Source organism: Pholis gunnellus (genome assembly GCF_910591455.1).
Source record: "Pholis gunnellus genome assembly, chromosome: 13".
Taxonomy (NCBI): Eukaryota; Metazoa; Chordata; class Actinopteri; order Perciformes; family Pholidae; genus Pholis; species Pholis gunnellus.
This window is the reverse complement of record NC_136540.1, coordinates 5,120,548-5,146,195: the sequence shown is the minus strand read 5'-3', so window position 1 is coordinate 5,146,195 and position 25,648 is coordinate 5,120,548. Positions and strand designations below refer to the sequence as shown.

The window sequence follows — 25,648 nt, the reverse complement described above, 5'->3', positions numbered from 1 at the left end:
GTTATTATAATGAGGTCTGGTGTCACACTCAACATAAAAGAAAGAACGGGACCTATTGTTTACAGCTAACGTTACTGCATGAAGCTGCACCGCCATCATATCTTGTGTCAGCGCGTATTATTCTAACATCAACGTGTAGCGTCGGTTATTCTACCTCCACGTAATCCTCCGGGTCGACAAACGGCAGAAGAAGAAGCCGCAGTGCGCTGTCCGTCCTCGGTCACCCGATGAAGAGCCGCTCGGAGGATGAGGACGTTAAGTAAAGCTAATTCTGGTTAGGTGACGCGGGTACCGGAAGCCAAAACGTTAAACGCCTTCAAGATTAAAGCACGATATTTTGACTTTGTTTATATTGCGAATTATAACGGGGTTTGCTGTACGGATATTTTATCGGAAACACAGAACACATTGGTATTAATGTTAACTTAACTTATGATTCTTTGTTAAATCAATATGCCATTCAATTTGACATGGTAAAAGTCAAACTAAATGCCACCACAACAAAACATTTTATTTTGAAAATTGTCACGGAAATGAAGATACTGTAAATTCTATTTAGCTTCACACAAGCTCCTGTTGATGCCCGATACCTCTGGATCACCGACCGCCACCTGTTGCCCCAATGATGCAAAAGCACACCAACATCAGGGGATTCTGGGAGAAAAGGGATTATTATAATAAAATATACAACTTTATTATTATAAAGAAGGACATTTTGTTTACAGGCAGACATTAATGCTGATGTAAAATGTCTTCTTTTTAATCCATTCTTTCAAAATAAAAGATGTTTAATTATTAATGCTGCTTAGTTTGGGATTTGCTGCTTCAAGAGTTTAATGTTGGGGGCAAAGTATGACAATATGGAAAGGATAAAAATAGATATACAAAATCATATGAATCAAATTCATACTAATATAAAAGTGGGAAGCAGCTAATTCATTTCGTATATCTGGGTTGTAGTTTTTTGCGTCTTTCTGTAGTTGTTTTAGTAGTTACATTAACTACTTTTGTCAGATGATATATTGTGGCAGAAATAAACAATATTATTGTCATTTTAAGACCATTTTATGCCACTAATATGCTGATAACATTACAGCATATTAATGCAAGTACACATCCTTTCAAAGAACAATCAACTTTCATGTTTTAAGAATATTTAGACATTGCAATGGGAATATGAGAATAATATTAAAATATCCTATATTAAAAAAATGATTACAAATAAAACATCACAGCCAAAACAATAACTAAAATAGACTCAGGCTCGGTAAACAAAAATAGCTAATGTTGGGAAAACCCTGCTGGCTAAAAATGTTCTTATGTAAACAAATATGTAAACAGAAGGTCTGCAAATTTAAGGTAAATCACTAAATCTGAACACATTATATTAGTTTATTAATCTCCATAAAACAGACTATTATTTCATGGAGGATTCTGTGCATAAAGGGGCTACAGTTCCTACAATGCATGCTAAGAGGCAGCACTTTAACCGCATAGTTTCATGTTAAATCCACTCTGCTGAAGTACAGAATCTATTCAGAGGAACATGGGTCACAGGCAAAATAATTTCACAATAAAAGCTGGTTATGTACATGTTGTGCCTCCTGCTGTTGTCAAACAGCAGCTTCAGTGTCAATAATGTTTTTGCTGAAGTAAACTCCCAGGATGTGTGTACAGCTCCTCCCCCCAAGCATCGAGTACATCATGATATACAACAGCACATCCTGTTTCCTGCCAAAATAGAATAGTTTGAGCACTATTGACTGAATGTAAAGGAGGACACTCTAAAGGGAATAGTTTTGGCATTTTGGGGAAATCTGCTTATTTGCTTACAGTCCTGTGAAAGTCAGTCTTAAAAATATTTGGTTTAATTTAATAAAAACTAAAATAAATCATCAAACTTATCCTCTAAAACTTAAGTAAATATAAACTAAAACTAAACCAGCATTCATAGATATCACTTGAGGTAAATAAGAACATGTACTTTAGTACACATTTCGTTGTTGAGTAGCGTGTATCAATTTCACGCTTCTATATACTTCTACTCATTGCAGAAGAAAATATTGCACTATTTACTTTACTACATTTATTCTGTATCTTTAATTACTAGTAACCTTGTAGATTCTGAATAAAAAAGCAAAATATGAATTCACCAAATACATCAATATTAAAGATAAGACTTCATTGATCCTTTGGTGAAACTATCCAGCAATACATATACACATACATATATATATATATATATATATGTATGTGTGTGTGTGTGTGTGTGTGGGGGGGGGGGGGGGGGGGGTGTATCTCTACACTGTGGTACTGCTACCTTTACTTAAGTAAACTATCTTGAGTACTTCTACCACAACTGTAGGAGCTGCGATCCATGTTTACGCTTTTATTTTGAAGGCGTAACCGCCTTCTTTCCTGTTTCACAGCGCGCGGGTTTGACGCAGCTCTCCGCAGCGTGGAGCAACTTTGGCGTCGAAAAGAACAACTTGTTTATAAGAAAGTTGGATTGAACCGCTAGCTCGGTGTGAACAACCGGAGGTATGACCGACCTGTACGTCTCCCTTGCGGTGTTGGGAGCCGCGGTGCTGCTCAGCGAGGCGGTCCGCCGGACGGCCGCCGCGCGTCTTTTCCCGGGAGTTTACTGGATCTACCTGCTGGAAGCGGCATCCACCTTCCAGCTCTGTAGTTGCACCCACGAGCTCAAGCTGCTGGGTGAGACAGCCCAGCTGGGACTGCCGGTCGGCCTCACCCTCACCTACGTCGTGACGGTCATCCACCTGACAACTTTCCGCGAGGCCACGTGCAATCCCAGCGGGGCTCTGGAGTCCGTTTGCCGCGGGACCAGCGGCGTCGGAGCGGCCGCCGTCCTCGTCGCCTGCCAGTTCGCCGCTGCGGTCGCCGCGCAGTTTTTCGCCGCCACCGTTTGGTCGCTCGGTCTCTCCGACGTCCACATCCGGCACCAGAGGTTCGGGTTCCGGTGCTTCGACCCCCTCGGCGGGACTCTGCTGGAGGCCGCGGCCGTCGAACTGGGCTGCGCCTTCGCGGTCCAAGCTGCCGCCATGCACGTGCACAGACTGGACGAAAAACTTCGCGCTCACTTCATCGCCGCTGTCATCACCGCGATGGTTTACGCAGGTGTGCTTTGATTTCCTGGTGGTTTACCTGCGACCAAGGCTGGAACTATAACAGAGAAGAAGAAAACCCAAAACAGATTCAGCTCATCATGGACTGGACCCTAATAGAATAATATAGAATAATATATTGTTATATATATATATATATATATATATATATATATATATATAAATTATTATATATAATTATTAATAATATAATAAGTCAATACAACAATATTCAAAATAAATAAAATAAAAATACAATAACAGACGATACAATAAAGATTTTAAAATACAATAACATTAGATAAAAAAAATTAAATACAGACAATGCAATGTAATAAAAGTAAAATAAATAGCATATAACACATGCTAGGGCTGCAACTAACTGATTTTCATGATTGATTAATGTGCCAATTATTTCCCTGAAGGTTTTTAAAGTAAGGAATAATGATAAATGACAGTCAGTTTAACAATTTGCTTGTTTTGAGAATTTAATTTACTATCATATAATCCAGAGACAACCTGGACTTTTAAGCATTTTTAGGGGAATTAAAACATCACAATTGCTGCCAATTAACTTTTTGTAAATTGCGTTAACTCTATTAATCAACTAATCATTCCAACACAAACAAGGCTTTACACTATAATTAATTGAACATGTACTAATCAAGAAAACTCAACAGACGTGTAAAATAAATAGTTTTTTTCTGTGCTGGGTACTTGAACGCAACATGATAACACGATGTTTTTTGTTGTTTTTTTATCTCCTGTGCAGGTGGAAGTATTTCCGGTGCCGTCTTTAACCCCGTCCTGGCCTTCTCCGTCCAGTTCCCCTGCAGCGGCCACACCTACCTGGAGTACTGCTTCGTCTACTGGCTGGGACCCGTCTTAGGTATACAGAGCAGAAGTTTATGAATCATACCTTTTAAATATCTTCGCCTGATTGTCCTCCTGTGTCTTCCTCATGTGTCCCACTCAGGCGTGGCGAGCTGCATCCTGCTGTTTGAGAAGATCGTCCCCATCCTCTCCGGTAAGAGCACCATCGGGCTGGACGTCCCCGCTGTCCACAAACAGAAGAAGAAGAAGAAGAAGACACAGTAGCATCAGAGACGTGAGGACCGGTACATACGTTTGTGTCTTCAGCTTTTTAATTCCACGTGTCTGCATCTTATTGCCTTTAATAGCAGAACAAGCTTTGATTGAATCAGTGGGTTCAGCTCTTCACGGGCAGAATTAAACACATAAATCTAAGTCTGCATAATGAATGTACAACTCCACAACGTGCCTGAGAATCATGACGTTTTAAAGTTTTCTTCAGTATCAAAGTAACTCACTTATAGCTGTGAGCTCATTCATCGGTACAGTGCAAACAGGAGCTGCTAATAGCTAATTTGGCTAAATCTTTTTGTGCCCACACACATAAATTACAGCTCTGAAAGTACTAAACATTTATACCAAGGGTATAAATTATATTTTGACTTAGAAAGGACACATTTTCTAGCTAATAAACTTAACCGTACTTAAGTTTTGCCAAATATTTTACACATGAAATACTGTCAAAAAAAGTACATCACTTTAGAAGAAGAGTAAACCATACACTGCAACCATACGGAAGTACAAAATGTGAAAATATTGCAACTTTTTAATGCACATAAATTAACCAAAGTGCACACAGAGAAAAATAAAGAATACAAGCGGTTAATGTGCGGATAGGTTTGACATTAAAGCCACTTAAGTTCATCATTTATGGAGTTTGGTAGATTTATGAGCACTGTTATTGTCACTACATTTAACTTTTTCACCTCCTCAATGTCCAAGTGACATTCCTAAATAAATACAGCAACACACGAACCAAGCTATGTGTGATAAAACTCAGGTTTATGTGCGAGATAATAACTGACATTACAACTACTTAACACTACTTTTTAAATCTTTTAAATAGGAAAGATGGGCTTTGAGTTGAAGTGAATTAGATGTGAAGGAGTGTAACGTTTGGTGGTTTTGTCTGATTTTAATGTGGGTTTATTTTGTTGTTAAAGCATTAAACTCGGATTAAACCAAAAGGTTTCTGGGAAACTTGACTTGTAAACATTAGTCAAAGAAAACTGGATTTTCACCTTTTTCTTCTTCTGAAGTTTTGACGACCAAAGCTTTAAGCTTCTGCTCAATCTTTACGTTTCCCTGCATGCATCATGTTTGACTGATGATCATTTACTGTTTATCTCCAATATGGGTGAAGAGTTAAACATTTATTTGTGTAATATTTGCATTGGATACTGTTGCATTTCTGTCTCTCTTAAAACTGCAGAAACTTCCATTTCTCTGTGAACCAAGAACAATTTAATTCACAACTTTAAATACCTCTAAAGTCTGGATGATGAAAATAATGCATTTTGTTTCTTGTGTGATTATTTTAAATAGGAATGTGAATAAAGAAACGGCAAAATGTACAGTATATATTTAGAGAACAGGCTTTGAATAGTGTTGTAATTTAAATAAATTTGTAATATATGAAATATTTTCAATAAAACATCTATTTTAAAAAGCTACACATTCTATGGTTTTCATTCCTCGTGTTTTTATAAAGATTTGTTTTATGCAACGTACTGAAAGTAAAAGTTCAAATTTTGCAGAACGACCCATTTCAGAAATAATATATATTACAATATTGGATTATTATTATTATGATACATTAATGTGTACATTACTTGAATATTGCTGCTCGTAAAACTAGCTAATTTTGTATTTATTTATATATATTTTATACATGCTACTTTAAAGTAAATCATGATATAATATATTGATTATATTTTGTATTGTTAATCTGAACGGGTAGTAATTAAACAATGTAGAGTGAAAAGTACAATATTTGTGTCTGAAATGTAAAGGAGTAGAAGTATAAAGTAGTAGAAAAAAATGGAAATACTCAAGGTGAAGTACAAGTACCTCAACATTGCATTTAATTACAGCACTAAGAACCTACTGAGAATGTTTGTTGTATGGATTTGGGACACACTTTTTGAACAATGGTCGTCTATTTGTTATCAGCTCATTGTTCCTTTTGGTCTCTGCATTCTTTCTTTTTTTGTCATTTAAAATGTCGGAGTATTATTGTAACTAGACAATTATTTTGCTTTGATTGAAAGACTTAAACAATCTATGATTTAATAAAACCAGAGAACATGGATTAAGTAAATCTCCTTCGGTCCTCGAGAGAGATTTGGATAATCCCAAAAAAGAAAAAGCCCATAAACCCACCTCCAGAGCGTTCGCCTGGTACTTTGGCCTTCATGGTATCTGTTACACAACCTGACCTTTGTGCCCTCACCTCCTCCCCTCCTTTCCTTCTCTCCTTCTGACTCGGCTAAATCTGTTCAACGCTGCAGCATAGTTAACATTTAACACCTTGACGACAAAACATGAGACGGACACCACAGGAAAACACAGGAGCTGCAACATGCGGAAGGAAGTATTCGGATCCTTTTACCAAAGTAAAAGTACTAATAACACACTGTGACAATACTCCACCTCAAGTACAAGTCATGCACTCAAAACCTTACTTAAGTCAAAGTATTATCAGCTAAATGTACTCAAAAGAATGAAAAGTAAAAGTACATATTGTGCAGTAGTGTTTTACTATTATTTATGTTTCTGGATTATTATTCCTGCTGCTTTAATTTGTATGTTGCATGTTTTTAAACTAGTTTAATCTCCATCAATGCATCATATTCTATAAGATCATCAGATGTTTGTAGCGTCGCTGTCCTGTGAGAACCACGTATCTCTAAAAAGAGGCTTTTTAAAGAGTTTATTTAGCTGAAGAAATAGGATTTTATCAACACATAAAGGAAACACTTCATCCTTCAGTTTATCACAAACATTCAGCATCAACACATCTGGAGATACGTGGTTTTCACTGGACATAAAGTTGGGTAAAGTAGAAATACTTTAGTTAAGTACAAGTACCTTGAATGTGCAGTGACGTACAGTACTTGAGAGTAAATGTAGTTACATTCCACCACTGACAGGCAGCCAGAGGGGATGTTTGGATTGAACATTCTTCAGCTGAAACCGACTCTTTCTTTAATCTGCTGCTGGTTTGTCCGCTGGCTCGGCTCGGGACGGTTTGAGCCGTCGGCCTCTTCGCAGGTCAATCTGAGTTCATCTCACAAACGCCAAGATTATTACTGCCTTCACCGTCTGTGGTTAAAAACAAACAAACAAACAAACAACTTGGAAGTACTCAGAAGTTTCTTTAAAGATGTCATAGTTGTAGCTTTTTTTCTGTTCACTGTCTAACACTATAAAAAAAATCTAGTAGAACAATAAACCATTCAACCAAATACCTGCTAAGTTTATGACATTCCAACATCCTCGCTACACTAAAATAGCAAAAATATTTATGTCTGCCAAACATTTATATTTACTAATATCACTGCCAGTAGATATAAAAAGATAGTAATTAATTGGATAATCACTGTGAGCATGTTAGCACACCGACATTAGCACCTAATGCTAATTCAAAGCAGACGTTCCATAATCCTCGCTAGCAAATGCTAGAATGCTAACAAGCTACACTAAAATAGCAAAATATTTATGTCTGCCAAACATTTATTTTTACTAATATCACTGTCAGTACTTGGATATATATATATAGTAATTATTGGCTAATCATTGTGAGCTGACATTAGCACCTAATGCTAGCTCAAAGAAGACATTCCATCATCATTTATATCAAACGTTAGCATGCTAACATGCTTGATTAAGATGGTGAGCATTATACCTGCTTAACATTATTTTTTACTTGCATCATTATCAGTACTAGGATATATTAATACATATTACATTAAGATAGTAATAAATAGCAATTCCTGAGCTTGTTTTAAATTGAACATCACCGTTAATGTCAGTTACATAAATAAATCAAGAAATAGCAACGTCATTGTGAACATGTTAGCAAATGTTAGCATGCTAAAACGCTTAACTTAGATGGTGAAAACAGATTAAAATTTCTACTGTTAACACAGTCAGTTAGTGGGGACACAAATACATTAAGTAATAAACAGTAACATCATTGTGAGTATGTTAGCATGCTAACATTTGCTAACATAAGCATCAGGTTCCAAGATGGTGACAATGGTAAATATACCTCTCACTTTATTTATTTTGGCGGGACATAAATATATTAAGATTGTGATATTTAGCCATTGTGTTGTTAGCATGCCACCGTTAGCATTTTGCTAGGACAACTCCACCTGCCCTTTTTAATTTGGCCGATAATAAATATATTGACGTGAATACATTGCTTACGTTATATTTGTAAAATAACATATTCATCGCACTGATTAATTGATAGTATTAATGCTATTGGAGGATGGAAAAAAGCACATTTTTAGTATAATTTCCACAATAAAAGTCACTAAAACAGGATGACGTGAGGCTTGAAACCCATTTTATTATGACAAATGTACAAGATCAGATTCATATGAAATAACAGTAAAGTTAACAAAAAATGTAAGGAGCAGACAAAACAACAACCAGTCTACTAGCATCTATACACAGTGGACAGGGTGTCTTTCCTCCCAGATTCGTCATGAGGTAAATAGGAAACTTAACACTTCAGTCATTGGCACCGACTTCCTCCTTTAATCCCATCGCAGCCTTTCATTTATCTCGCTCCTCTCTTCTACGCAGGTCTCGCTACAGGTTATTTCATAACCGTGAGATACATAATACGTTTTCTCCTCATCTGTGGAGAATTTAAAACAGGGTTACATACAGCACACGGACACCCACGTTCCTTTACTCTCGACTCAACCCACCAGAACACATACCTCTAATATTACATTTGTAGAATTGTTTTTTTTCTTCTATATTCTGTCCAGCTAATCTAAAAGCTAAATATGTGTGTGTGTGTGTGTGTGTGTAGAAGCCAAAGTTGTGTGCACTGCAAAGCAGCACATTTAGGTCGTGGAAGTCTTGGCCGTCGCCGGGTTTTTATAACGGTATGATAAATAGAGTGGTTTGTTTCCTCTGTGAAGACCATGCTGAGACTAATTTACACAATATTTTACAAACAGGCTTGATTTCCTCGCTTGAATCAGATTCAGCTGTCCTAGATTATTTTCTCAGATAATCCCCTCTTTCTTTCTCTCTCTCTCTCTCTCTCGCTCTCTCTCTCTCTCTCCCCCCGAGCTTCTGTAACATGCCTTTAGTGGGTCAGTGCATGCTTACCGATGCAGTTTCACTGCAAAACGATGAGATTCTGCGGCGTCTACGTCTCAAAGTCCTTCAGCTCTAACGCAATCAGGAGATCCTTAAAAACATGCCGAAGTTTTCTGGTTTTTGTTACAAAAAAAACAAACAGTTGTGCCAATATTACTTCCCCTACAAAAGAAAGCTATTAAAAACGCATGCAATCCTAAAAGAATTGCCCAATATATTTTTTCCCCATGATTAAAAAAATGCCTCTAAATATATTACAGCCAAAAAACTACAGATATACACACAGACTGGTTCCAGCAGAGGTCAGTGAAGTCATTGGTTTGTTTTTCTGTCCATTTTTCCCTCATTCAAAAAAACTGCATCCGCACTATCGCTTTAAAAACAACAAATTACTCCACTAAGTTGGTTATTTTGCACAATCTTGATTTGGTTTGAGGTCTTAAAAAGTCGTCGGTTTACTGCAACCTGACCCAAAGTTAACTCAAGATTATGAAAATAGAGAACGTGAATAGAAACACGGGAAGATACGGGGGGGGGGGGGGAGATAAGAAAACAAAAACAAAACAAAGAGAAAACAAAGAAAAAACAAAACAGAGAAAACAAAGAGAAAACAGGGTGTTTTGGGGTGTTTTTTTGGAGTTTAGTGTTAATAAAAGCGGTTTTGCAGGTTTTTGAACCTTTCTATGAAGGACAATGTACAAATAAAAAATAAGACACTTTACATTTCGTTCAGAGAGACAACAAATAAAAGTTGAGATATACAAAAAAAAAAGAAGACATTATTAAAAAATAAAAAACACAAAAGTTAACAAACATAATAACTGGAATCTAGACTAGAGCTCAAGATTAGGAGCGTTTGTTAACCCAAACAAACTCAACAGAGGGTTCACCACTGATACTGATGGCAGCGCACATAGTTAAAATAATTATATATGTATACAATATACAAAAGCTACTCTATCAGTCAACGAAACGTTCCGGGGGTGGGTGGGGGGGGAGGCTGGTCGACTAGTTTTTAAGTCTAGAAGGTTATTCGACAAGAACAAAGAGTCTCATCTAAAGCTTTCACACATGATGTTGAAAGTAAAATAACACAATAGCTTGATGCAATAGTTGGACATTTTGAGTATTAGGCTCTGGCTTGCAGTCGGGTTAGCTTAGCACAAAGACTGGAAACAGCTAGCCTCGGTTTGCTCAAAAGGTAACAAAACGCACAGACGGTCACCTCGAAAGCTCTTTAATTAACACGTTATATCTCATCTGTTGTAAAAAATGACAATTCCCTGTTTTATGGAGGGTTACGAGTCTACAAATCAACGTTTTAACAAACGAGACATAATGTGTGAGCCACAGAAGCGATGGTGGGCAGACTTTGTTACTTAAGGACTGGATTTTGTGGCGATAATCATCAAACTTTCCTGAAGGACCTCTATAAGTGACAAAATAAAAATTGCTTAAAATGCAGCACATTCCTGTTTTTATACATGTTGGACATAGCTAGCTACTGTTAGCATAACATAGTCACGACAGCTAGAAGCAAAGAACCTGGTTCTCTGGTCCTGTTTGACCAGTAGAAAGAGGCTCCTTGTAGCTAAGCTAAGCTAAGCTAACTGGCTGCTGCCTGGAGTCCAATAAATGATCACTTTTCCCAAGATTGTTTTTCCCAACTAGATGCCCTGAACTCGAAATCATTTATGGAATGACTTGTTTTTAAAATAGTCGTTCAGCATTCAAATAGGCTCCTACACTTTAAACTATTCCATCTTCCAAAAATAAAAAAACGTGATTATGCGAGAGGAGGGATGTGGTTTGGCAGTGGCGCTGGATGACGACGATGAGGAGGATGAACGGATTTTTAAACAAAAGAGCGTTGATTGTTTGGTGCCTTCGTTGTAGAACAATCCCACAGGGACAGACTGGTGGTCCAGGTCTTTGCTGAGACCCGAGGTCCAGATGACGCACGTAAAAAGGACGATAAGGAAGTGTTGGTGGGGTGGGGGGGGGGATAATAAAGTTAAGCAATATAAAAATACAATACCACAAAAAAAGGAAACAGTACACCATTATTATTTTTTTTACAAGTCTTCGTTATTGCAGACGTAATCCACGAGGTCTGTGACTCCTAACAGGTCGTCTTCGTCTTCCTCCTGCGGCGCCACCTCCTGGCCGACCTGACCGTTGGGCGCGATGGCAACAGCTGGTGTGGCGCTGATGTTTTTGGGTTGCTCCAGATGTGTGGCGAGGCCGGGGGCGGCGGCGACGGCGGCAGGCCGGCTGACGGGGCTCTTTATCGGGCTCTGTCCGTTGGTGGGCAGCAGCTCCGCCGGATTGCAGTCCACTTCGTTTGTTCCCTTTGACTCCTCGTCTGCTTTTTCAGCTGCTTTCTTCTCCTTTGTTTCCTCCTCCTTCCCCTCCTCCTCCTTTGCCTCCTCCTCCTTCTCCTTTTCCTCTTCCTTCTCCTTTTCCTCTTCCTCGCTGTCATCAGAGTCGATGCGGTTCACGCGTTTACGGACCGGACGGTCCTCCTCCTCCGACGATTCGTCCGAGTCGTCGTCTGAGTCGTCGTCCTCGGAGGCTCTCCTGCGTTTGAGGGCGAGTCGCCGGCGCCGCAGCCGGGAGTCGTCCTCCGAGGAGTCGGCTCTCCTCTTCGGCCTCCGGTCCCTCGACTCCTCCTCGGAGCCTTTGGAGGAACTCGCTGTGGAGAAAAGAAAACAACCTTCAGCCTGAAGTTCTGCCACGATCACCGGGAGATCAATGTGCGACAGCGGTGTGCGTGGAGTCAACGGTCCTCTGTAGCTACGTGTTGAGCTACACTTTAAGACCGCCCACTTTTTAGTGGTTCATTTAAATCCACCTTGTAACTGTACAACAATCAAATATTCTGTTTCCCTAATAAATACGTCTTAGTACAGAAGCTGAAGACGCTCTAACTTTGGTTTCACTGGCACTTTAAAACCATTCACGTGGTTTTCTTTGTGATTATCTGTGGTAGTATTTGGCACATTTCTTACTCTTGAATTTTAAGTTTGTATTTTGTTTAGCTTTTATTTATTCATGGTGTTTTGCATTTTGGTATTTTAATACATTTCCCTTTATATGATGGATTTATTTAGTTTGTTGGATGTCACAACGGCAATAACTTGTTACTGTACATCCCCGAAACACAAACAAACACCCTTTATAAACATCCACATCCAGATATTTGATACGTGCTGAATACAGGTAAAAAAGAAATAATTTAAAACATAATATTGTAGCTATCACATGACAAATGATCAGATTTCTGAGTATAGCTTAATGTAAGGCTTGGTATGTATCTCCTACACATATAGTGAGGTTTCTTATCAAGAGTATCTTAATGTCACTGTCCGTGGTGCTGAACACACTTTTTAAGCCAGCCGCTAGTTTAGTTTGGACGGGACATCTTTTAGTTGGTAATTTTGTAATATAATTATCTGACATATTAGAAAAAGACTTTAGCACTAAATCTGTGTGCGTCTGTGACTGACCCTCGCTGTCGGAGCTGTCCTGGCGTCGTCCGGGCTTCATCTTGGACTGGTTGGTTTCTGCCTGAGAGCCTTCGGACTCGGACGTCTCGTGGTAGTTCACCCGCTTCTTCTGACTCCGCCGAGACCGCCGTCGACTCATGTCCAGATCACTGTCGCTGTATTCACTGGAGCCTTCGGTCACTGGACACACAAAATAATAATAATAATAATAATAATAATAATAATAATAATAATAATAGACCATAAAAAAAACATTAAAAAACGTAAAGACATTTAATAAAATGTACCTATTTCATCTTCATCCTCCTCGTCCGTTTCCTCCTCTTCATCGTCCGAGTACCCTCTCGGTCTTCGTCGCTTTCTGGAGCTCCGCCTCCGTTTCAGTGTCTTCTTGCGCCGCGAAGACTTTTTCCGCTTTCTGTCCAAGTCGCTGTTGCTGTTCTCCGAGTCGCCTTCCGTGTCGTTTTCGGACACGACAAACTCTTCTTCCGAGCTGCATCGAGACGCGAACAAACGCGTTAAATGTAAATATTTGACGCGACAGAGTTCAGTATTCAGCCAAGAGCAAACCCAAACTCTGATTGTATTTTATTAACTCACCTTTCACTGACGCGAAACTCTTCCTCACTTTCCTCCTCGTCCACCGTGCTGTCGCTGTCCAGGTCGTTCAGTCGCCGGCGTTTTTTCCTGCGCGGACCGGCTGGAGGCGGAGGCGGTTGGCCGTTCTCTTTGCCCTCCTCTGCTTCCTGAAGGATGGTGGACATGTCCTTTCCTCTGTGCCCCGTGATGTTGGCCATGTCTTTACCTCGACCAGCTCCTGTGAAAGCAAGAAAAACCTGCATCATTTTCTCAGGATCTTAAAGAAGAGACAGTTCAACATTTGTTTTAACACTTTTACTGGATTATGTGACTATTTCTTGTCGTTTTTACATTTTTGTATAAATTTGTGCGCTTCAAGAGAAGCTGGTATGCTGATTTTGACATCAATCTTTACATCCAACTCATATTTTGGCATTTTTAACTTTATTTTGACAAACGACAGTGGATAAGACGCAACACAGGTCCCAAGGCCTGAACTGAAGCTGGTAAAATGCGGTTAATTGGCATGTTGCTGTAAGCACGCTGCTCCTGAGGCGCTGCGTAGTACTTCCTCTAAAGACCAATAACTCGTGTCCTCGTACCTCCGCCCTCTGCTTCTTGGAGGTCTTCCTCGATCGCCTCCTCGATCGCCTCGTCGAAGTCATCAAATCTGTGAAATGAACATCAACAAAGACAATAAATACATTTTAATGTGTGGGAGAAAATAAAACTTCTAATAGCATCAAACAAGATGCATTAAAGGTCTAACTAAATATATCAAACACTACATTCATTACTACTATATGATTTATTTGTATTTTCATCATATATGCTGTATCAGGTAATATACATTATTCTTAGTATTATTACTGTACACTGCACATATATATATATATATTTGGACAGGATATTCTTGAATATATATTTACTTCATACCATATATTTATATAAACGTGAATTTTTTTGTCTTTTATTATAAAATAAACCTTTTGTTTTGTATTTGTATACTTGTCAAATCATCTAAACAAGAACCATTAATTGTAAAAAAAATATACAAAAATCAGCATATAAAAGACCCCAAAAGAATAATTTACTTTTATAAAATATTAGTAACCGACCTGTAGCTGATGGATTTCTTCGTCCTCGTTGACCTCCGACCCCAGCTCTTACTTCTCTTTGTTTCCTTCTTCTCTTTGATGATGATCTCCGGCTTTTCTTCCTCCACCTCGCCCTGAAAGGAGCGAGCGTTAGTCGTCTACCGTCAAACGTCGACGGGGTAATACGTGGATTTGTTCGGCAAAAAATGTACAATTTCACACGATGCACTTACTGAGGGCGTGATGATGTTTTCAAGGCTGATTCCAACGTAAATGAGACGCTCTTTCCTGGAGGAGATAATAAACATTAAGGAAGCTTTTCAATGTCTAATAGGTGCAATATGGATAATAAACAAAACATGTCACTAAATGTAGCATGTGTGTTGGTGTTCAAATGTTGGCAGCACTGAAAAGCTTTTACTGTGAAGGAGCTGAAATTTCATAATAAAAGATAAGATAGAACTTTATTAATCCTGAACAAAAATATAGAATAGAATGAGTAAGGTAAATAAATAAATAAAAATAAATGAACTAAAATGTCTCACCTCCTCTCGGCCCGTTCTTTCTTTTTCAAAGCAGCGTCGAGGTTTGTGAGCTGCTCTTCTAGTTTGTCGCAGAGCAGCTTCTGCAGAGGGGATTAACGAGGGGAAACGTTACAACATATTTATGTATTTATGTATAATCTCTTTAATATGCGGTGCTCCGACTGGTGCGTACGTGTTGACAGGGTGAACAGAACCACTCTCCGTCGGGGATGATCATGAGCGGAGGCCTCAAGCAGGCGGTGTGGTAGCCGCTGTCACACGAGTCACACAGCAAGATCTGGAAAATCAATCAATCAATCAATAAAACCACCAAACGACATCCTCATTCATGCATTTTATGTTGATAACTGAATATTTGGAGTGTTGGTGGAAATAAACAAGACATTTAAAGGACGTCAATGTGGGTTTCTGCAGATTATCGATGATTTAAAAAGGATCTTAAAGTAATAGTTCAACCAAAAACACTATGAATTGTAAATAGTACTCACTATGGCTCCTGAAAAAGTGTCGAATAACGATCTATTTCTATACCTTCCTGGATTTTCTCCTCGTGGTCGGTACCGGTGTTCGGCCCAGATTATCTGGTAATCTGACGGGTTTACAGATTCAGTCTCAATCCTCCTGAACCAGTCGCAGACCCGTCGGGGCCGCCCCGATAATTTAAAACATGTTTGATATTTAGGAGACGATAACGTCACTACTTTGGTTAGTTTGGTTTAAAACTGCGGTAGTCTGAGCTCGGCTTTAAGCGTCTTTGTGTGGTTTATGGATGAATTTGTCTTCTTAAAATCTATTTATTTTCTCTTTGGCCTTGATAACTTGTTGATAACTTCTTGATAACTTCATTAGTGGGTTATATAGATATTTTTGTCTTCTGTCTCCCTCTTTCCTTTCTGCCTGTGAATCACTTATTAGTCTGGTTACTTGATAAATGAATGTGAACATGATGGTACGTGAATGAGGACCCACCAGCTCAGGGTGATTTGGAAGACCACAGTGTTTGCACGGGTCGTCGTTGGGAGGTAGGTCGTCGTCCGAGGACGTCGAGGAGTCCGAGCTTCGCCTTTCTCGGTTCCGGTTCCGCCGCTTCCTGCTTCGCTCCACCTTGAAGTCTTCGTCGCTGTCGTCCTCGCTCTCGTCCTCGCTGGACTCCTCGGAGCTGTTGTCGTCCTCGGAGCCTTTCTTTTTACGCCGCGTTCGCGTGTTGGACCACCGAACCCTCCGTCTCTTTCTCCCCTTAAAGAAGCACAGCGTGGTGACTTTAACAGGACAGCTCAAGAAATGAAGAAGGCGTCTCTGTCATTTTTAAATGCTTTTTTGTTTCACCTTCCAGGGACCCGTTGGCTTCAGTTCAAAATGCTAAACATGGCTGCATGTTTTGGGAAGTTAAGGCTGAATTTGTACTCAAACGTGGGGACATTTTCACAGCCGGGATGAGCCAAACTACATCCAGAAAACATGAATTTTAAAGTTCTTTGCTCGACGTCTTGTGGAACAAGAGTTGAGTTGTTTTTACAGTCGGAATCATTATGTAGTTATTTCGGCATCTTTTTTTTTATCCTTTTACTGCAATGAATTACATGCAAACACCAGAGCATTCCTTCTATTTGATGAAACTTTCATAACACGCTTTGAAAAAGACGTAGATAGTCTTACCTTAGGTTTGGGCTGACCCTCCTGATCAACCTTTTTCTCTCTTGGTTTCTTTTGAACAGCTTTCACCTCTTCCTCTTCCTCCTCCTCCTCCTCTTCTTCTTCCTTCTCACCCTTGTCATCTTCGTTCTTCTCAGCTTGAGACTTCTCCACCTTCCGGTCGTGGATCTCCACGGCCTTCGGCGTCGGTCTGGAGATCCTCGGTGATCTCCGGAGAGATCTCCCCGTGTTGGTGTCCGACTCTGAGTCTTGTCTCTCGTCTCTCTGAAGCTCAGCTTTCCTTCGGTGGCCTCGGGGCTTGATTCTCCGACAGGACGTCAGAGTTCCTCCACCGTTCCTCGCCTCTTTCTTCGCTGCAGACTCCTCTTCTTCACTTTTGCTTTTACCGTCCTCGTCAGCGGGTTCTTTGTCTGGACCGTCTTTCTTCGTTTCAGTTGAGGATTTGTCGTCGAGTTCTTTGCTCACATTTTGGGAACCGGATTTCTCCAATTGGGTCGATGTTTCGCTCTCTTTATGAGCACGTTTGTTCTCTTCTGTTTCATCTGTTTTTGAAAGTTTATCCGCGGTGGAATCCTTTTTCTTTTCCATGTCTGTGTCCTTTTTCTTTTCAATGTTTGTATCCTTGTCCGTGTCCTTTTTCTTTTCTGTGTCCTTTTTCTTTTCAATGTCTGTGTCCTTTTTCTTTTCCTTGTCTGTGTCCTTTTTCTTTTCAATGTTTGTATCCTTGTCCTTTTCTGTGTCCTTTTTCTTTTCAATGTTTGTATCCTTGTCCGTGTCCTTTTTCTTTTCTGTGTCCTTTTTCTTTTCAATGTCTGTGTCCTTTTTCTTTTCCTTGTCTGTGTCCTTTTTCTTTTCAATGTTTGTATCCTTGTCCGTGTCCTTTTCCTTGTCTGTGTCCTTTTTCTTTTCAATGTTTGTATCCTTGTCCGTGTCCTTTTTCTTTTCTGTGTCCTTTTTCTTTTCTGTGTCCTTTTTCTTTTCCATGTCTGTGTCCTTTTTCTTTTCCATGTCTGTGTCCTTTTTCTTTTCCATGTCTGTGTCCTTTTTCTTTTCAATGTTTGTATCCTTGTCCGTGTCCTTTTTCTTTTCTGTGTCCTTTTTCTTTTCCATGTCTGTGTCCTTTTTCTTTTCCTTGTCTGTGTCCTTTTTCATTTCCATGTCTGTGTCCTTTTTCTTTTCCTTGTCTGTGTCCTTTTTCTTTTCAATGTCTGTGTCCTTTTTCTTTTCCTCGTTTGTGTCCTTCTTCTGTTCCTTGTCTGTGTCTTTTTTCCTCTCTGATAACGGGCGCTCTGCTTCTGTATTTTTTGTTTCCTGTTCTGGTCTTTCGGTCTTTTTATCACTTTCTTTAGAGACGCGTGTCCTCTCAACAGCGCTGGATGGTTTATCTTTCCTTACAGAAGTTTCCTCTGTCCTACGTGCAGACGAGTTACTCTCAGCTTTGTCTTCCTGTAGCTTTAAATGGTGTTTAACGGCTTCACAGTTGACCGTCTTCTTTACACCTTCAGGTGTTTTACTCTTCTCAGTCTCTCCAGCGATAGTCTCAGAGGATGCACCGGCTTTCTCCGTCTTCTTCTCCGCATCTTTGACATCGCGCTGCTTCTCCGCATCTTTGACATCGCGCTGCTTCTCCGCCTCTTTGACGTCGCGCTGCTTCTCCGCCTCTTTGACGCCGCGTTGCTTCTCCGCCTCTTTGACGCCGCGTTGCTTCTCCGCCTCTTTGACGCCGCGCTGCTTCTCCGCCTCTTTGACGTCGCGCTGCGTCACCGCCTCTTTGACGTCGCTCTGCGTCACCGCCTCTTTGACGTCGCGCTGCTTCTCCGCCTCTTTGCCGTCGGGTTGCTTCTCCGCCTCTTTGCCGTCGCGTTGCTTCTCCGCCTCTTTGACGTCGCGTTGCTTCTCCGCCTCTTTGACGTCGCGTTGCTTCACTGCCTCTTTGACGTCGCGTTGCTTCTCCGCCTCTTTGCTGTCGCGTTGCTTCTCCGCCTCTTTGCCGTCGCGTTGCTTCTCCGCCTCTTTGACGTTGCGTTGCTTCACCGACTCTTTGACGTCGCGTTGCTTCTCCGCCTCTTTGACGTCGCGTTGCTTCTCCGCCTCTTTGACGTCGCGTTGCTTCTCCGCCTCTTTGACGTCGCGTTGCTTCTCCGCCTCTTTGCCGGCGCGTTGCTTCTCCGCCTCTTTGACGTCGCGTTGCTTCTCCGCCTCTTTGACGTCACGCTGCTTCTCCGCCTCTTTGACGTCACGCTGCTTCTCCGCCTCTTTGCCGTCGCGTTGCTTCTCCGCCTCTTTGACGTCGCGTTGCTTCTCTGCCTCTTTGACGTCACGCTGCTTCTCCGCAGGTTTACACGATGCGTCTAACTTTTTAATAACAGAAGACCCAACGCTCTCTTCGGCGTTGGACTTTCCTTCTGATTTATCACCGGGAACCGGTTTCTCTGCCTTTTTAAGGACCTTGTGGACCGCCTCATCACAGTCTTTTAGCATTTCTGTCTTTCTAATGACGGACGGTGAGTCAGCAGATTTCTTTGCGGTGTCCTTGTCTGTTGTTTTGATGACTCCTGGCTTTTCTTTAGACGTGGATTTCTCCGCATTAGTCTCACATGCCGCCGTTTCTTTAGCGTCACTCGTTCCTGTTACATTTTCTTTAGTCTTACTCGACTGCGATGATTTCTCCTCTGAATCTTTTGACTCAACTTCTTTGCATTTGACTTTCTCCGACTCGCCGGTTTTATTTGACGCCTTGTCTGTTGTACAAGAGTCTTTTGTAGTTTCTTTTATTTTGTCTTGCTCTTCATGATTGGACGGCTTCTCCGGTGCCTTGTTGACGTCTTTAGTTAAAGGCGACGGTTCTTTTGGAGACACGTTCCTTCCTCTTGGTGCAGAGCTTTCTTGTTCTACATGCACGTCTAGATTCTTTTGGCCCGAGTCTTCTTTGTTCGATGCGACTGAGAGCTTCTCTGCACAGCGAGCTTCATCCCTTTTCCCCTTCGCCTCCTCCTCTGTGATTTGAGAGTCCTTTTCTCTCTTTTCTACAGATTTACCGGCAGCTGCTTCAGTCGTCGGCTCTTTGTCGACGTCTTTTTCTGGCGAATGACTCTGGAGAACTTTCTCTGACGCAGGCAGAACTTCTCCATTAACATTTAAAATCTGCGCTTTCTTCATCTGTTCGGGAGTTGGGTCCGCTTTAGGAGCTTCTTTGACCTGAGAAACCGCCGTGTTTTGCACTATGATGCCGCTATTCTTTTCAAAGTCTTCACTGAACTTCATCCCTCTCTTTTTCAGAGGGATTTTGGCCTGTTGGTCGTTCAGAGCTTGTTGAATCTCCTCCGCGCTGCTCTTCTTGACCTCTTCGGCCGTTTCTGCTTTTACCGACACACCCGGCGTCTCAGAGACTAGTTCGCTTGTTGTCGGCGAGCTCGTTTTAGCGTCCGACAACACCTCCATCGGCTCTTCTTTGATGCTCGGGGCTTTCGCACCGACATCGAGATCCTCCGCAGGTTTTTCTGAATTGAGCTCCGCTTCGCTTTTACCTTCGATGACGCCATTCACAGACAATTTGGCGTCGGAGGTTTCTGATTTTAAGTCGTCTTCCTGCGTTAGCTTCTCGTTATCCTCCGTCTTTGGTGAGACCGGACCGACGGCCTTGGTGGAGTCTTTGCTGTCTTCATCCGATGTGTCCTCCGTCTTTTTAACTTCACCTGTAACGTACACATGAAACAAAATCACACGACTGCTTTTAAATAATAGAGACGGGATTCTTTGATACGGTTTGAATGTTTGGTCTCAAATAGTTTTATACAGTGGTGAAGTGTGTGTTGGTTGGCTTGTTTTAGAGATGTTTGCTTTATCTCTAATATAATGAGACTATATTTCACTCGGCAAAACAAGACATTTAAAAAACTCAACATCAACGTCTCTTTCCAGAAGTCATGACCTGGTTACTGAAGGTAATCCACAGACTTTGTTGTGAGCAGCTTCATGTGAGAACTTCTATATTTCTACCTTAGTTCTGTGTTACTGTTTCAGTATTCAGAAAGCAGTCGCAGTTGTTTTAACAAAACAGAAACTGACAAAAATAGAAATCTATTTTAGTGTAAAGTAAAAGTCTTTTCCTCACCTTCAGGTTTGTTTTCTTGATCTCTCTTCAACAGCTCGGGGTCGATTTGTGTCTTCAGCAGAGCCAGAATCTCGGCCAAGTCGTTTCTATCTCTACAGGACGAACAGAGAGGATACATGTAATCAGTAAACAACACACACGGTCCTCCGTCTTTATACAAACCTCTTAAAGATCATTTCATATCATGGACAGCGTATTTGTTGCTTACTTGACGATGCATTTCCAGGAGGACCCGTCCAGGTCGTCCTGCTCCTCCAGGTAAACTCTCACGTTGTCGTCCTGGTCCAGCTGGAACCAGTACATCTGACCGTCTTTGTCCCGGCCGATCGGCTGCAGGCGCATCTTGTCCGGCTCCTCCTCGTTGATGGCGGTTTTGAACTTGACATTATCGTCAAACTGACACTCGCACAAATACTGGCAGAAAGAAATACAACAACATCACTGAGACTCATAATTATCTTTAGTGCTTTCAAATCAAACTTTCTTGGGTTCTGCGAGTGAAAAAAAGGTGGAATTAATTACTGTTTCTGATAAAAACCCACCAGAGGATTGATAGTTAATTTGCTGGAGAGATCGTCTCACACGGAGCAGCCCAGTTAAAAATAAAAAAGGAAGTATCATCTAGTCTTCGGTACAACCCGTTATTTCTTCTGACATAAAGTGTTCACTTTTTTTCTCCAACAGACTCCGACACATTCAGGCGGCAGAGCTTCAGGTTAACCGGTAAAGTAAAAACCCTCATTTAGACGCTTACTGAATACGTTGCACACGAGTCCAAAGAACGCGTCTAAAAGCAGAATAACATCGGCATAAACCACATGTGGTAATCGCATAAATGCTGTTAATGAATTCTGAATATTGTCATATTCTGAACATAAGTGGAATATATGTGAGCATGTAAAACATCGTCAACGCTCTGTGGCTCAGATCATTTCTTACTTCCCGAAGCTAAACCACGGCTTCTTTCTCTCGTCTTTAAATCTGCATTAAAAATAAAATGATTCTAAAAAAGCAGAAACAACAGAAGAGAACCAGCGTTCTTACTTTAAGTATCCCCGTCTTGCACTCCGTCGACAGCTCCTTGTACCCGTGCTGTTCGAGTTCCCACGCCCACGTTGTGTTGAACTCTTGACATATCTGTAAAGAAACAGAGATTTAAATCAGACGTGAACAAACATCACATCTGAAACACTTCACTGGTCTTCTGCTCGTCTGCTCGGTGGACAACGTCCCGCTGAGGTGATGTAGAAATAAGACTCGCTTGTTTTTGGATATCGTCTCCACATGGTGAAGAGAAATCATGACTTTGACTATTTGACTAACGTGAAAGATTTTTGTGTAAATCCATCATCACCAACCTCGGCTCTTTGAGCCAAATTGTTTTGATTCACGTAGAGATGAAGGGCTCTTTCTAAACTAAAGAAAACACCACAAGTCTTATTTTAAGGCGATTATACACGAATGAAAACAGTTATGAATATTATATTACATTTCTCACAAATAGATCCCCGAAATCCTACAAACTGTCCCTTTAAATTCATCCGCTGAACAAAAAACACGACTAAATGAGCTGCTGGATGTGTGAACAGAGACCTTTTCTTTATAAACAGTGAAATATATCAGATGTTTGTTTAAAGTTTCTTTCAGTTTGTTGTTTTTATTTTTGTAACAATCCCCCAAAAATATGACTTTCCCCCAAACTGCTGTAATATTCCACTTTCTTCCTCGTTTTTTATTTTAAAAAGAACATAAAAGCTCAACGTTATTAACGTACCTTCACTAAATACTTCTCCCATCGGTCGGCTGACACAGACTTGCCGATCTTCCTCAACAGCTTGACGTGAAGATCGACGAGCAGCTTTGGAACTGAGGAAAGATTAAAGAGACTTTGTGTTTATTAAGTTTAAACACATTTTAAATATAAAGTAGCTCCAGTTACACACACAGTAAATAACAGGGACAGAAATCAATAATCAGCAGCTGGTAATTGTTGATAAAATGCTGATTTACAACACAAAACCACAGATTTCACAACCTTAAACCATTATTGATAATGAACATCCTGATGTTATTCTATGATTCAGTCACTAAACTATCAGATAAATGAAGACGCGGTGATTTTAAAGCTTTAATCCAGCAGCGGGTTGTAACTTGTGTTCCAGCAGAAGAAGAACTTCTTCACAGAAAGATCTAAACCTAATATCTCCACAGACTGGATGTAACGTACGTTTAAAGAAGAAGAAGAAGAAGAAGAAGAAGAACAGTCTGTGGAACTATTGTATAATAAACATATCATCATTAGTCTGCAAAACATCTGACATTGTGTTCAATAACAGCTGGTTTTACCATCAACAATATAAATACGAAGTTATAATAAATATTGATTTAAAGTTAAAGTATTTCTCAAAAATGGCCGCTGAAAATAACGCTGTTGGATCAATAATAATAATAAATAAAATTCATAAATAATGTTTGAAAACAAGTGTGAGTTCATTTAAACTGAAAATATGATATGATATATAAATATGTTACTTTTCACAAGTAACTGATCTTAAAAGCTTTTAGAAAATGAACATTAAGACATAATAAATCCAGATATTTAAACTCGACGTTATTAAACGGATGTTACAGCTCTACTCAAAATACTGTTTTAGTAATGACTTTATGAAGTTTACTCATTTCTCACTGGATTGGGTTGAAACTTGTACCAAACGAAGAATCTTTCATTTTCAAACATTAATATCTCCATTAATTTACATATGTTTCTGTGATGTATTAATATAGTTCTGTCACATCTAGAAGTGATTTAGTCCTGCATTAAATTTAAGTGCCACCGATTTAACTAAATGTAGCTTCATACAGTTGAGCTGAAAAATCCAATTGAATATTTTCCAAAAACAGATTATTTGAATTATTTCCCATTTTAAATATATATACAGACACTTGTATGATACATTTTATAATATTCCATCATTTTTAAAAAAATATTTAGTTAATTTCTTATCTTTATTTTGAAAGCTTCCACCGGAAGTCATCACCATCACCCGGTGGCTTAACGGAAGCTGTGCAAAACCACTACATGGCACAAAATATTGTAACTGTTAAATAAAGTGCACAATCGCGTGCCCGCCAGAGATGATGACATCCTCGCCAATTAAATACCAAACTCCACGACGTGTTGCACTAACGATCGCCATCTTTCACCGCCTCAACATAACTACTATCGACACACAGATCCTGTCTTGTGTTGTGTTACAAACGGCAGATAAAAGGCTGGAGGAGAAACAATTAAGCCCCATTTCAAAAAGCTACAAAAGTGAGAGAAAACCTCGAGTAATTCGGTGGGTTCACACCTGAATGGTCGTTTTATTTACGTACAGACGCGTTTCCCGCTTCGAGTAACGGCTCTGAGACGCGGTTGAGTTACATTTAAGGTTAGAAAACCACACAATAACACACAACTAAGCTAACGTAGCTGCTAGCATGCTAGCACGGTATCATCCACGGTTCAAGTCTCTCCTCCTCCTCGTTAGCAGCTGGGTGTCTCGCGGGCCCTTACCTGAGGATGTGTCCTGCAGGTATCTCTCCAGCTGCGGGAAGGTGAGCTCCGGCAAGTCCAATAGCACTCCGTACCGCTCCAGGAAGGAGCAAATCACGGCGTAATTTGGACACAACCCGGGGGAAGAACTCGCCGTTGCCGCCGAAGCAGCCATCTTTTTCCACACCAGTGTCAAGCCAGCCGGAATAGAATACACTACTTCCGGTGTTAACAAAATAAAGCGTTGATCGAAACACGTTGTTATTGTTTTGAAGTCACATAACTGTAAATCACAACACATTTATATATTTTTTGACTTTTTATTTTATATTCATACTGTACATAATGCTCCTCCTGTTTTAACACATGGTAATCTATGCAACATGTAATATATTTAATGCCATGGGTGCAAAATATAACAAAAATAAGTACTTATTTTTAAATGTATCTGCTACTTCCAGTGTGTTAAAATACATACTTAAACTTTCTTGCATGTAAACTTAAACTCTGTATCATAGTAACACCAAAGTACTTTTCTGTAGTTTTTATAGTATTTTTGTTATATTGTAAAATGCACCTTTGCTCATTTAACAAAACTAATATTATTATATGTTATTTAAAAGACACAGGTTTCACAGGTTTGAGTCAGTGACTTCATTATAGTTTAAATAACACTTCAATGGATCAGACAGGATCATATAATCTGGATTGTTCTTCAGGGGTTTGGTCACATTTCACCAGAAAACTTTTATCTTCGTGCATCTCTAAACCACGTGGAGGAAAAGTACCTTTTGTTCTCCTCGCACCGCCAGCAGAGAACAGTGTTGAGTCACTTTTAAACATTCTAACAGGCACGAAGAATCACTTATTTAATTATTAACTCTACGAGGTGTCTTTCAGAAGTATTCCCGACTTTTAGTTTCTTCAAGATGCTCTAAAGTCTAATTATTTATTCATGTTCACAGTTTGAATGTAATCTTTTCCTTTTGTCTCCTCACTAAATCTATTGTAGCTTCACTTTACGTCGACCTCGATGAGATTAGTTAAATATATTATTTGTAAAAATGTGTCAATAACATCATATATCTCTTTAATCTCAGTAAATATAGTACCATCATGTAGATATTGTAAAGATGAATTGTTTCTATGTGTGCTGTTTATTATCTCCATTAATTGATTGATTGGTTTGTAAAAATAGTCTAAAATGTCGAATTAATGTTAACTTATTGTTCCATTACAAAACTTCTTATTTTATAAACTTCATAT

General features: G+C 40.0%; 2 protein-coding genes across 2 annotated transcripts; one reads left to right on the top strand and one right to left on the bottom strand.

Annotated features, from left to right (window-relative positions):
- The first annotated feature begins 2,448 nt into the window (after positions 1-2,448).
- Positions 2,449-5,647, top strand: LOC306704984 (aquaporin-11-like). Its single transcript, XM_079171614.1, has 3 exons — positions 2,449-3,138; positions 3,898-4,014; positions 4,102-5,647. The coding sequence occupies exons 1-3, from the start codon at positions 2,544-2,546 to the stop codon at positions 4,221-4,223; spliced, it is 834 nt and encodes a 277-aa protein (XP_079027740.1). The 5' UTR covers positions 2,449-2,543; the 3' UTR covers positions 4,224-5,647.
- Positions 5,648-8,552: 2,905 nt separating this feature from the next.
- On the bottom strand, positions 8,553-24,557 carry rsf1b.1 (remodeling and spacing factor 1b, tandem duplicate 1; the record flags this gene model as incomplete). Its single annotated transcript, XM_079171569.1, has 16 exons — positions 8,553-12,042; positions 12,857-13,036; positions 13,144-13,349; positions 13,457-13,673; positions 14,038-14,105; positions 14,554-14,666; positions 14,766-14,820; positions 15,078-15,157; positions 15,250-15,354; positions 16,047-16,313; positions 16,734-20,425; positions 20,845-20,936; positions 21,053-21,258; positions 21,889-21,981; positions 22,619-22,710; positions 24,404-24,557. The coding sequence occupies 16 exons, from the start codon at positions 24,555-24,557 to the stop codon at positions 11,423-11,425; spliced, it is 6,240 nt and encodes a 2,079-aa protein (XP_079027695.1). The 3' UTR covers positions 8,553-11,422.
- Between the last annotated feature and the right edge of the window lie 1,091 nt (positions 24,558-25,648).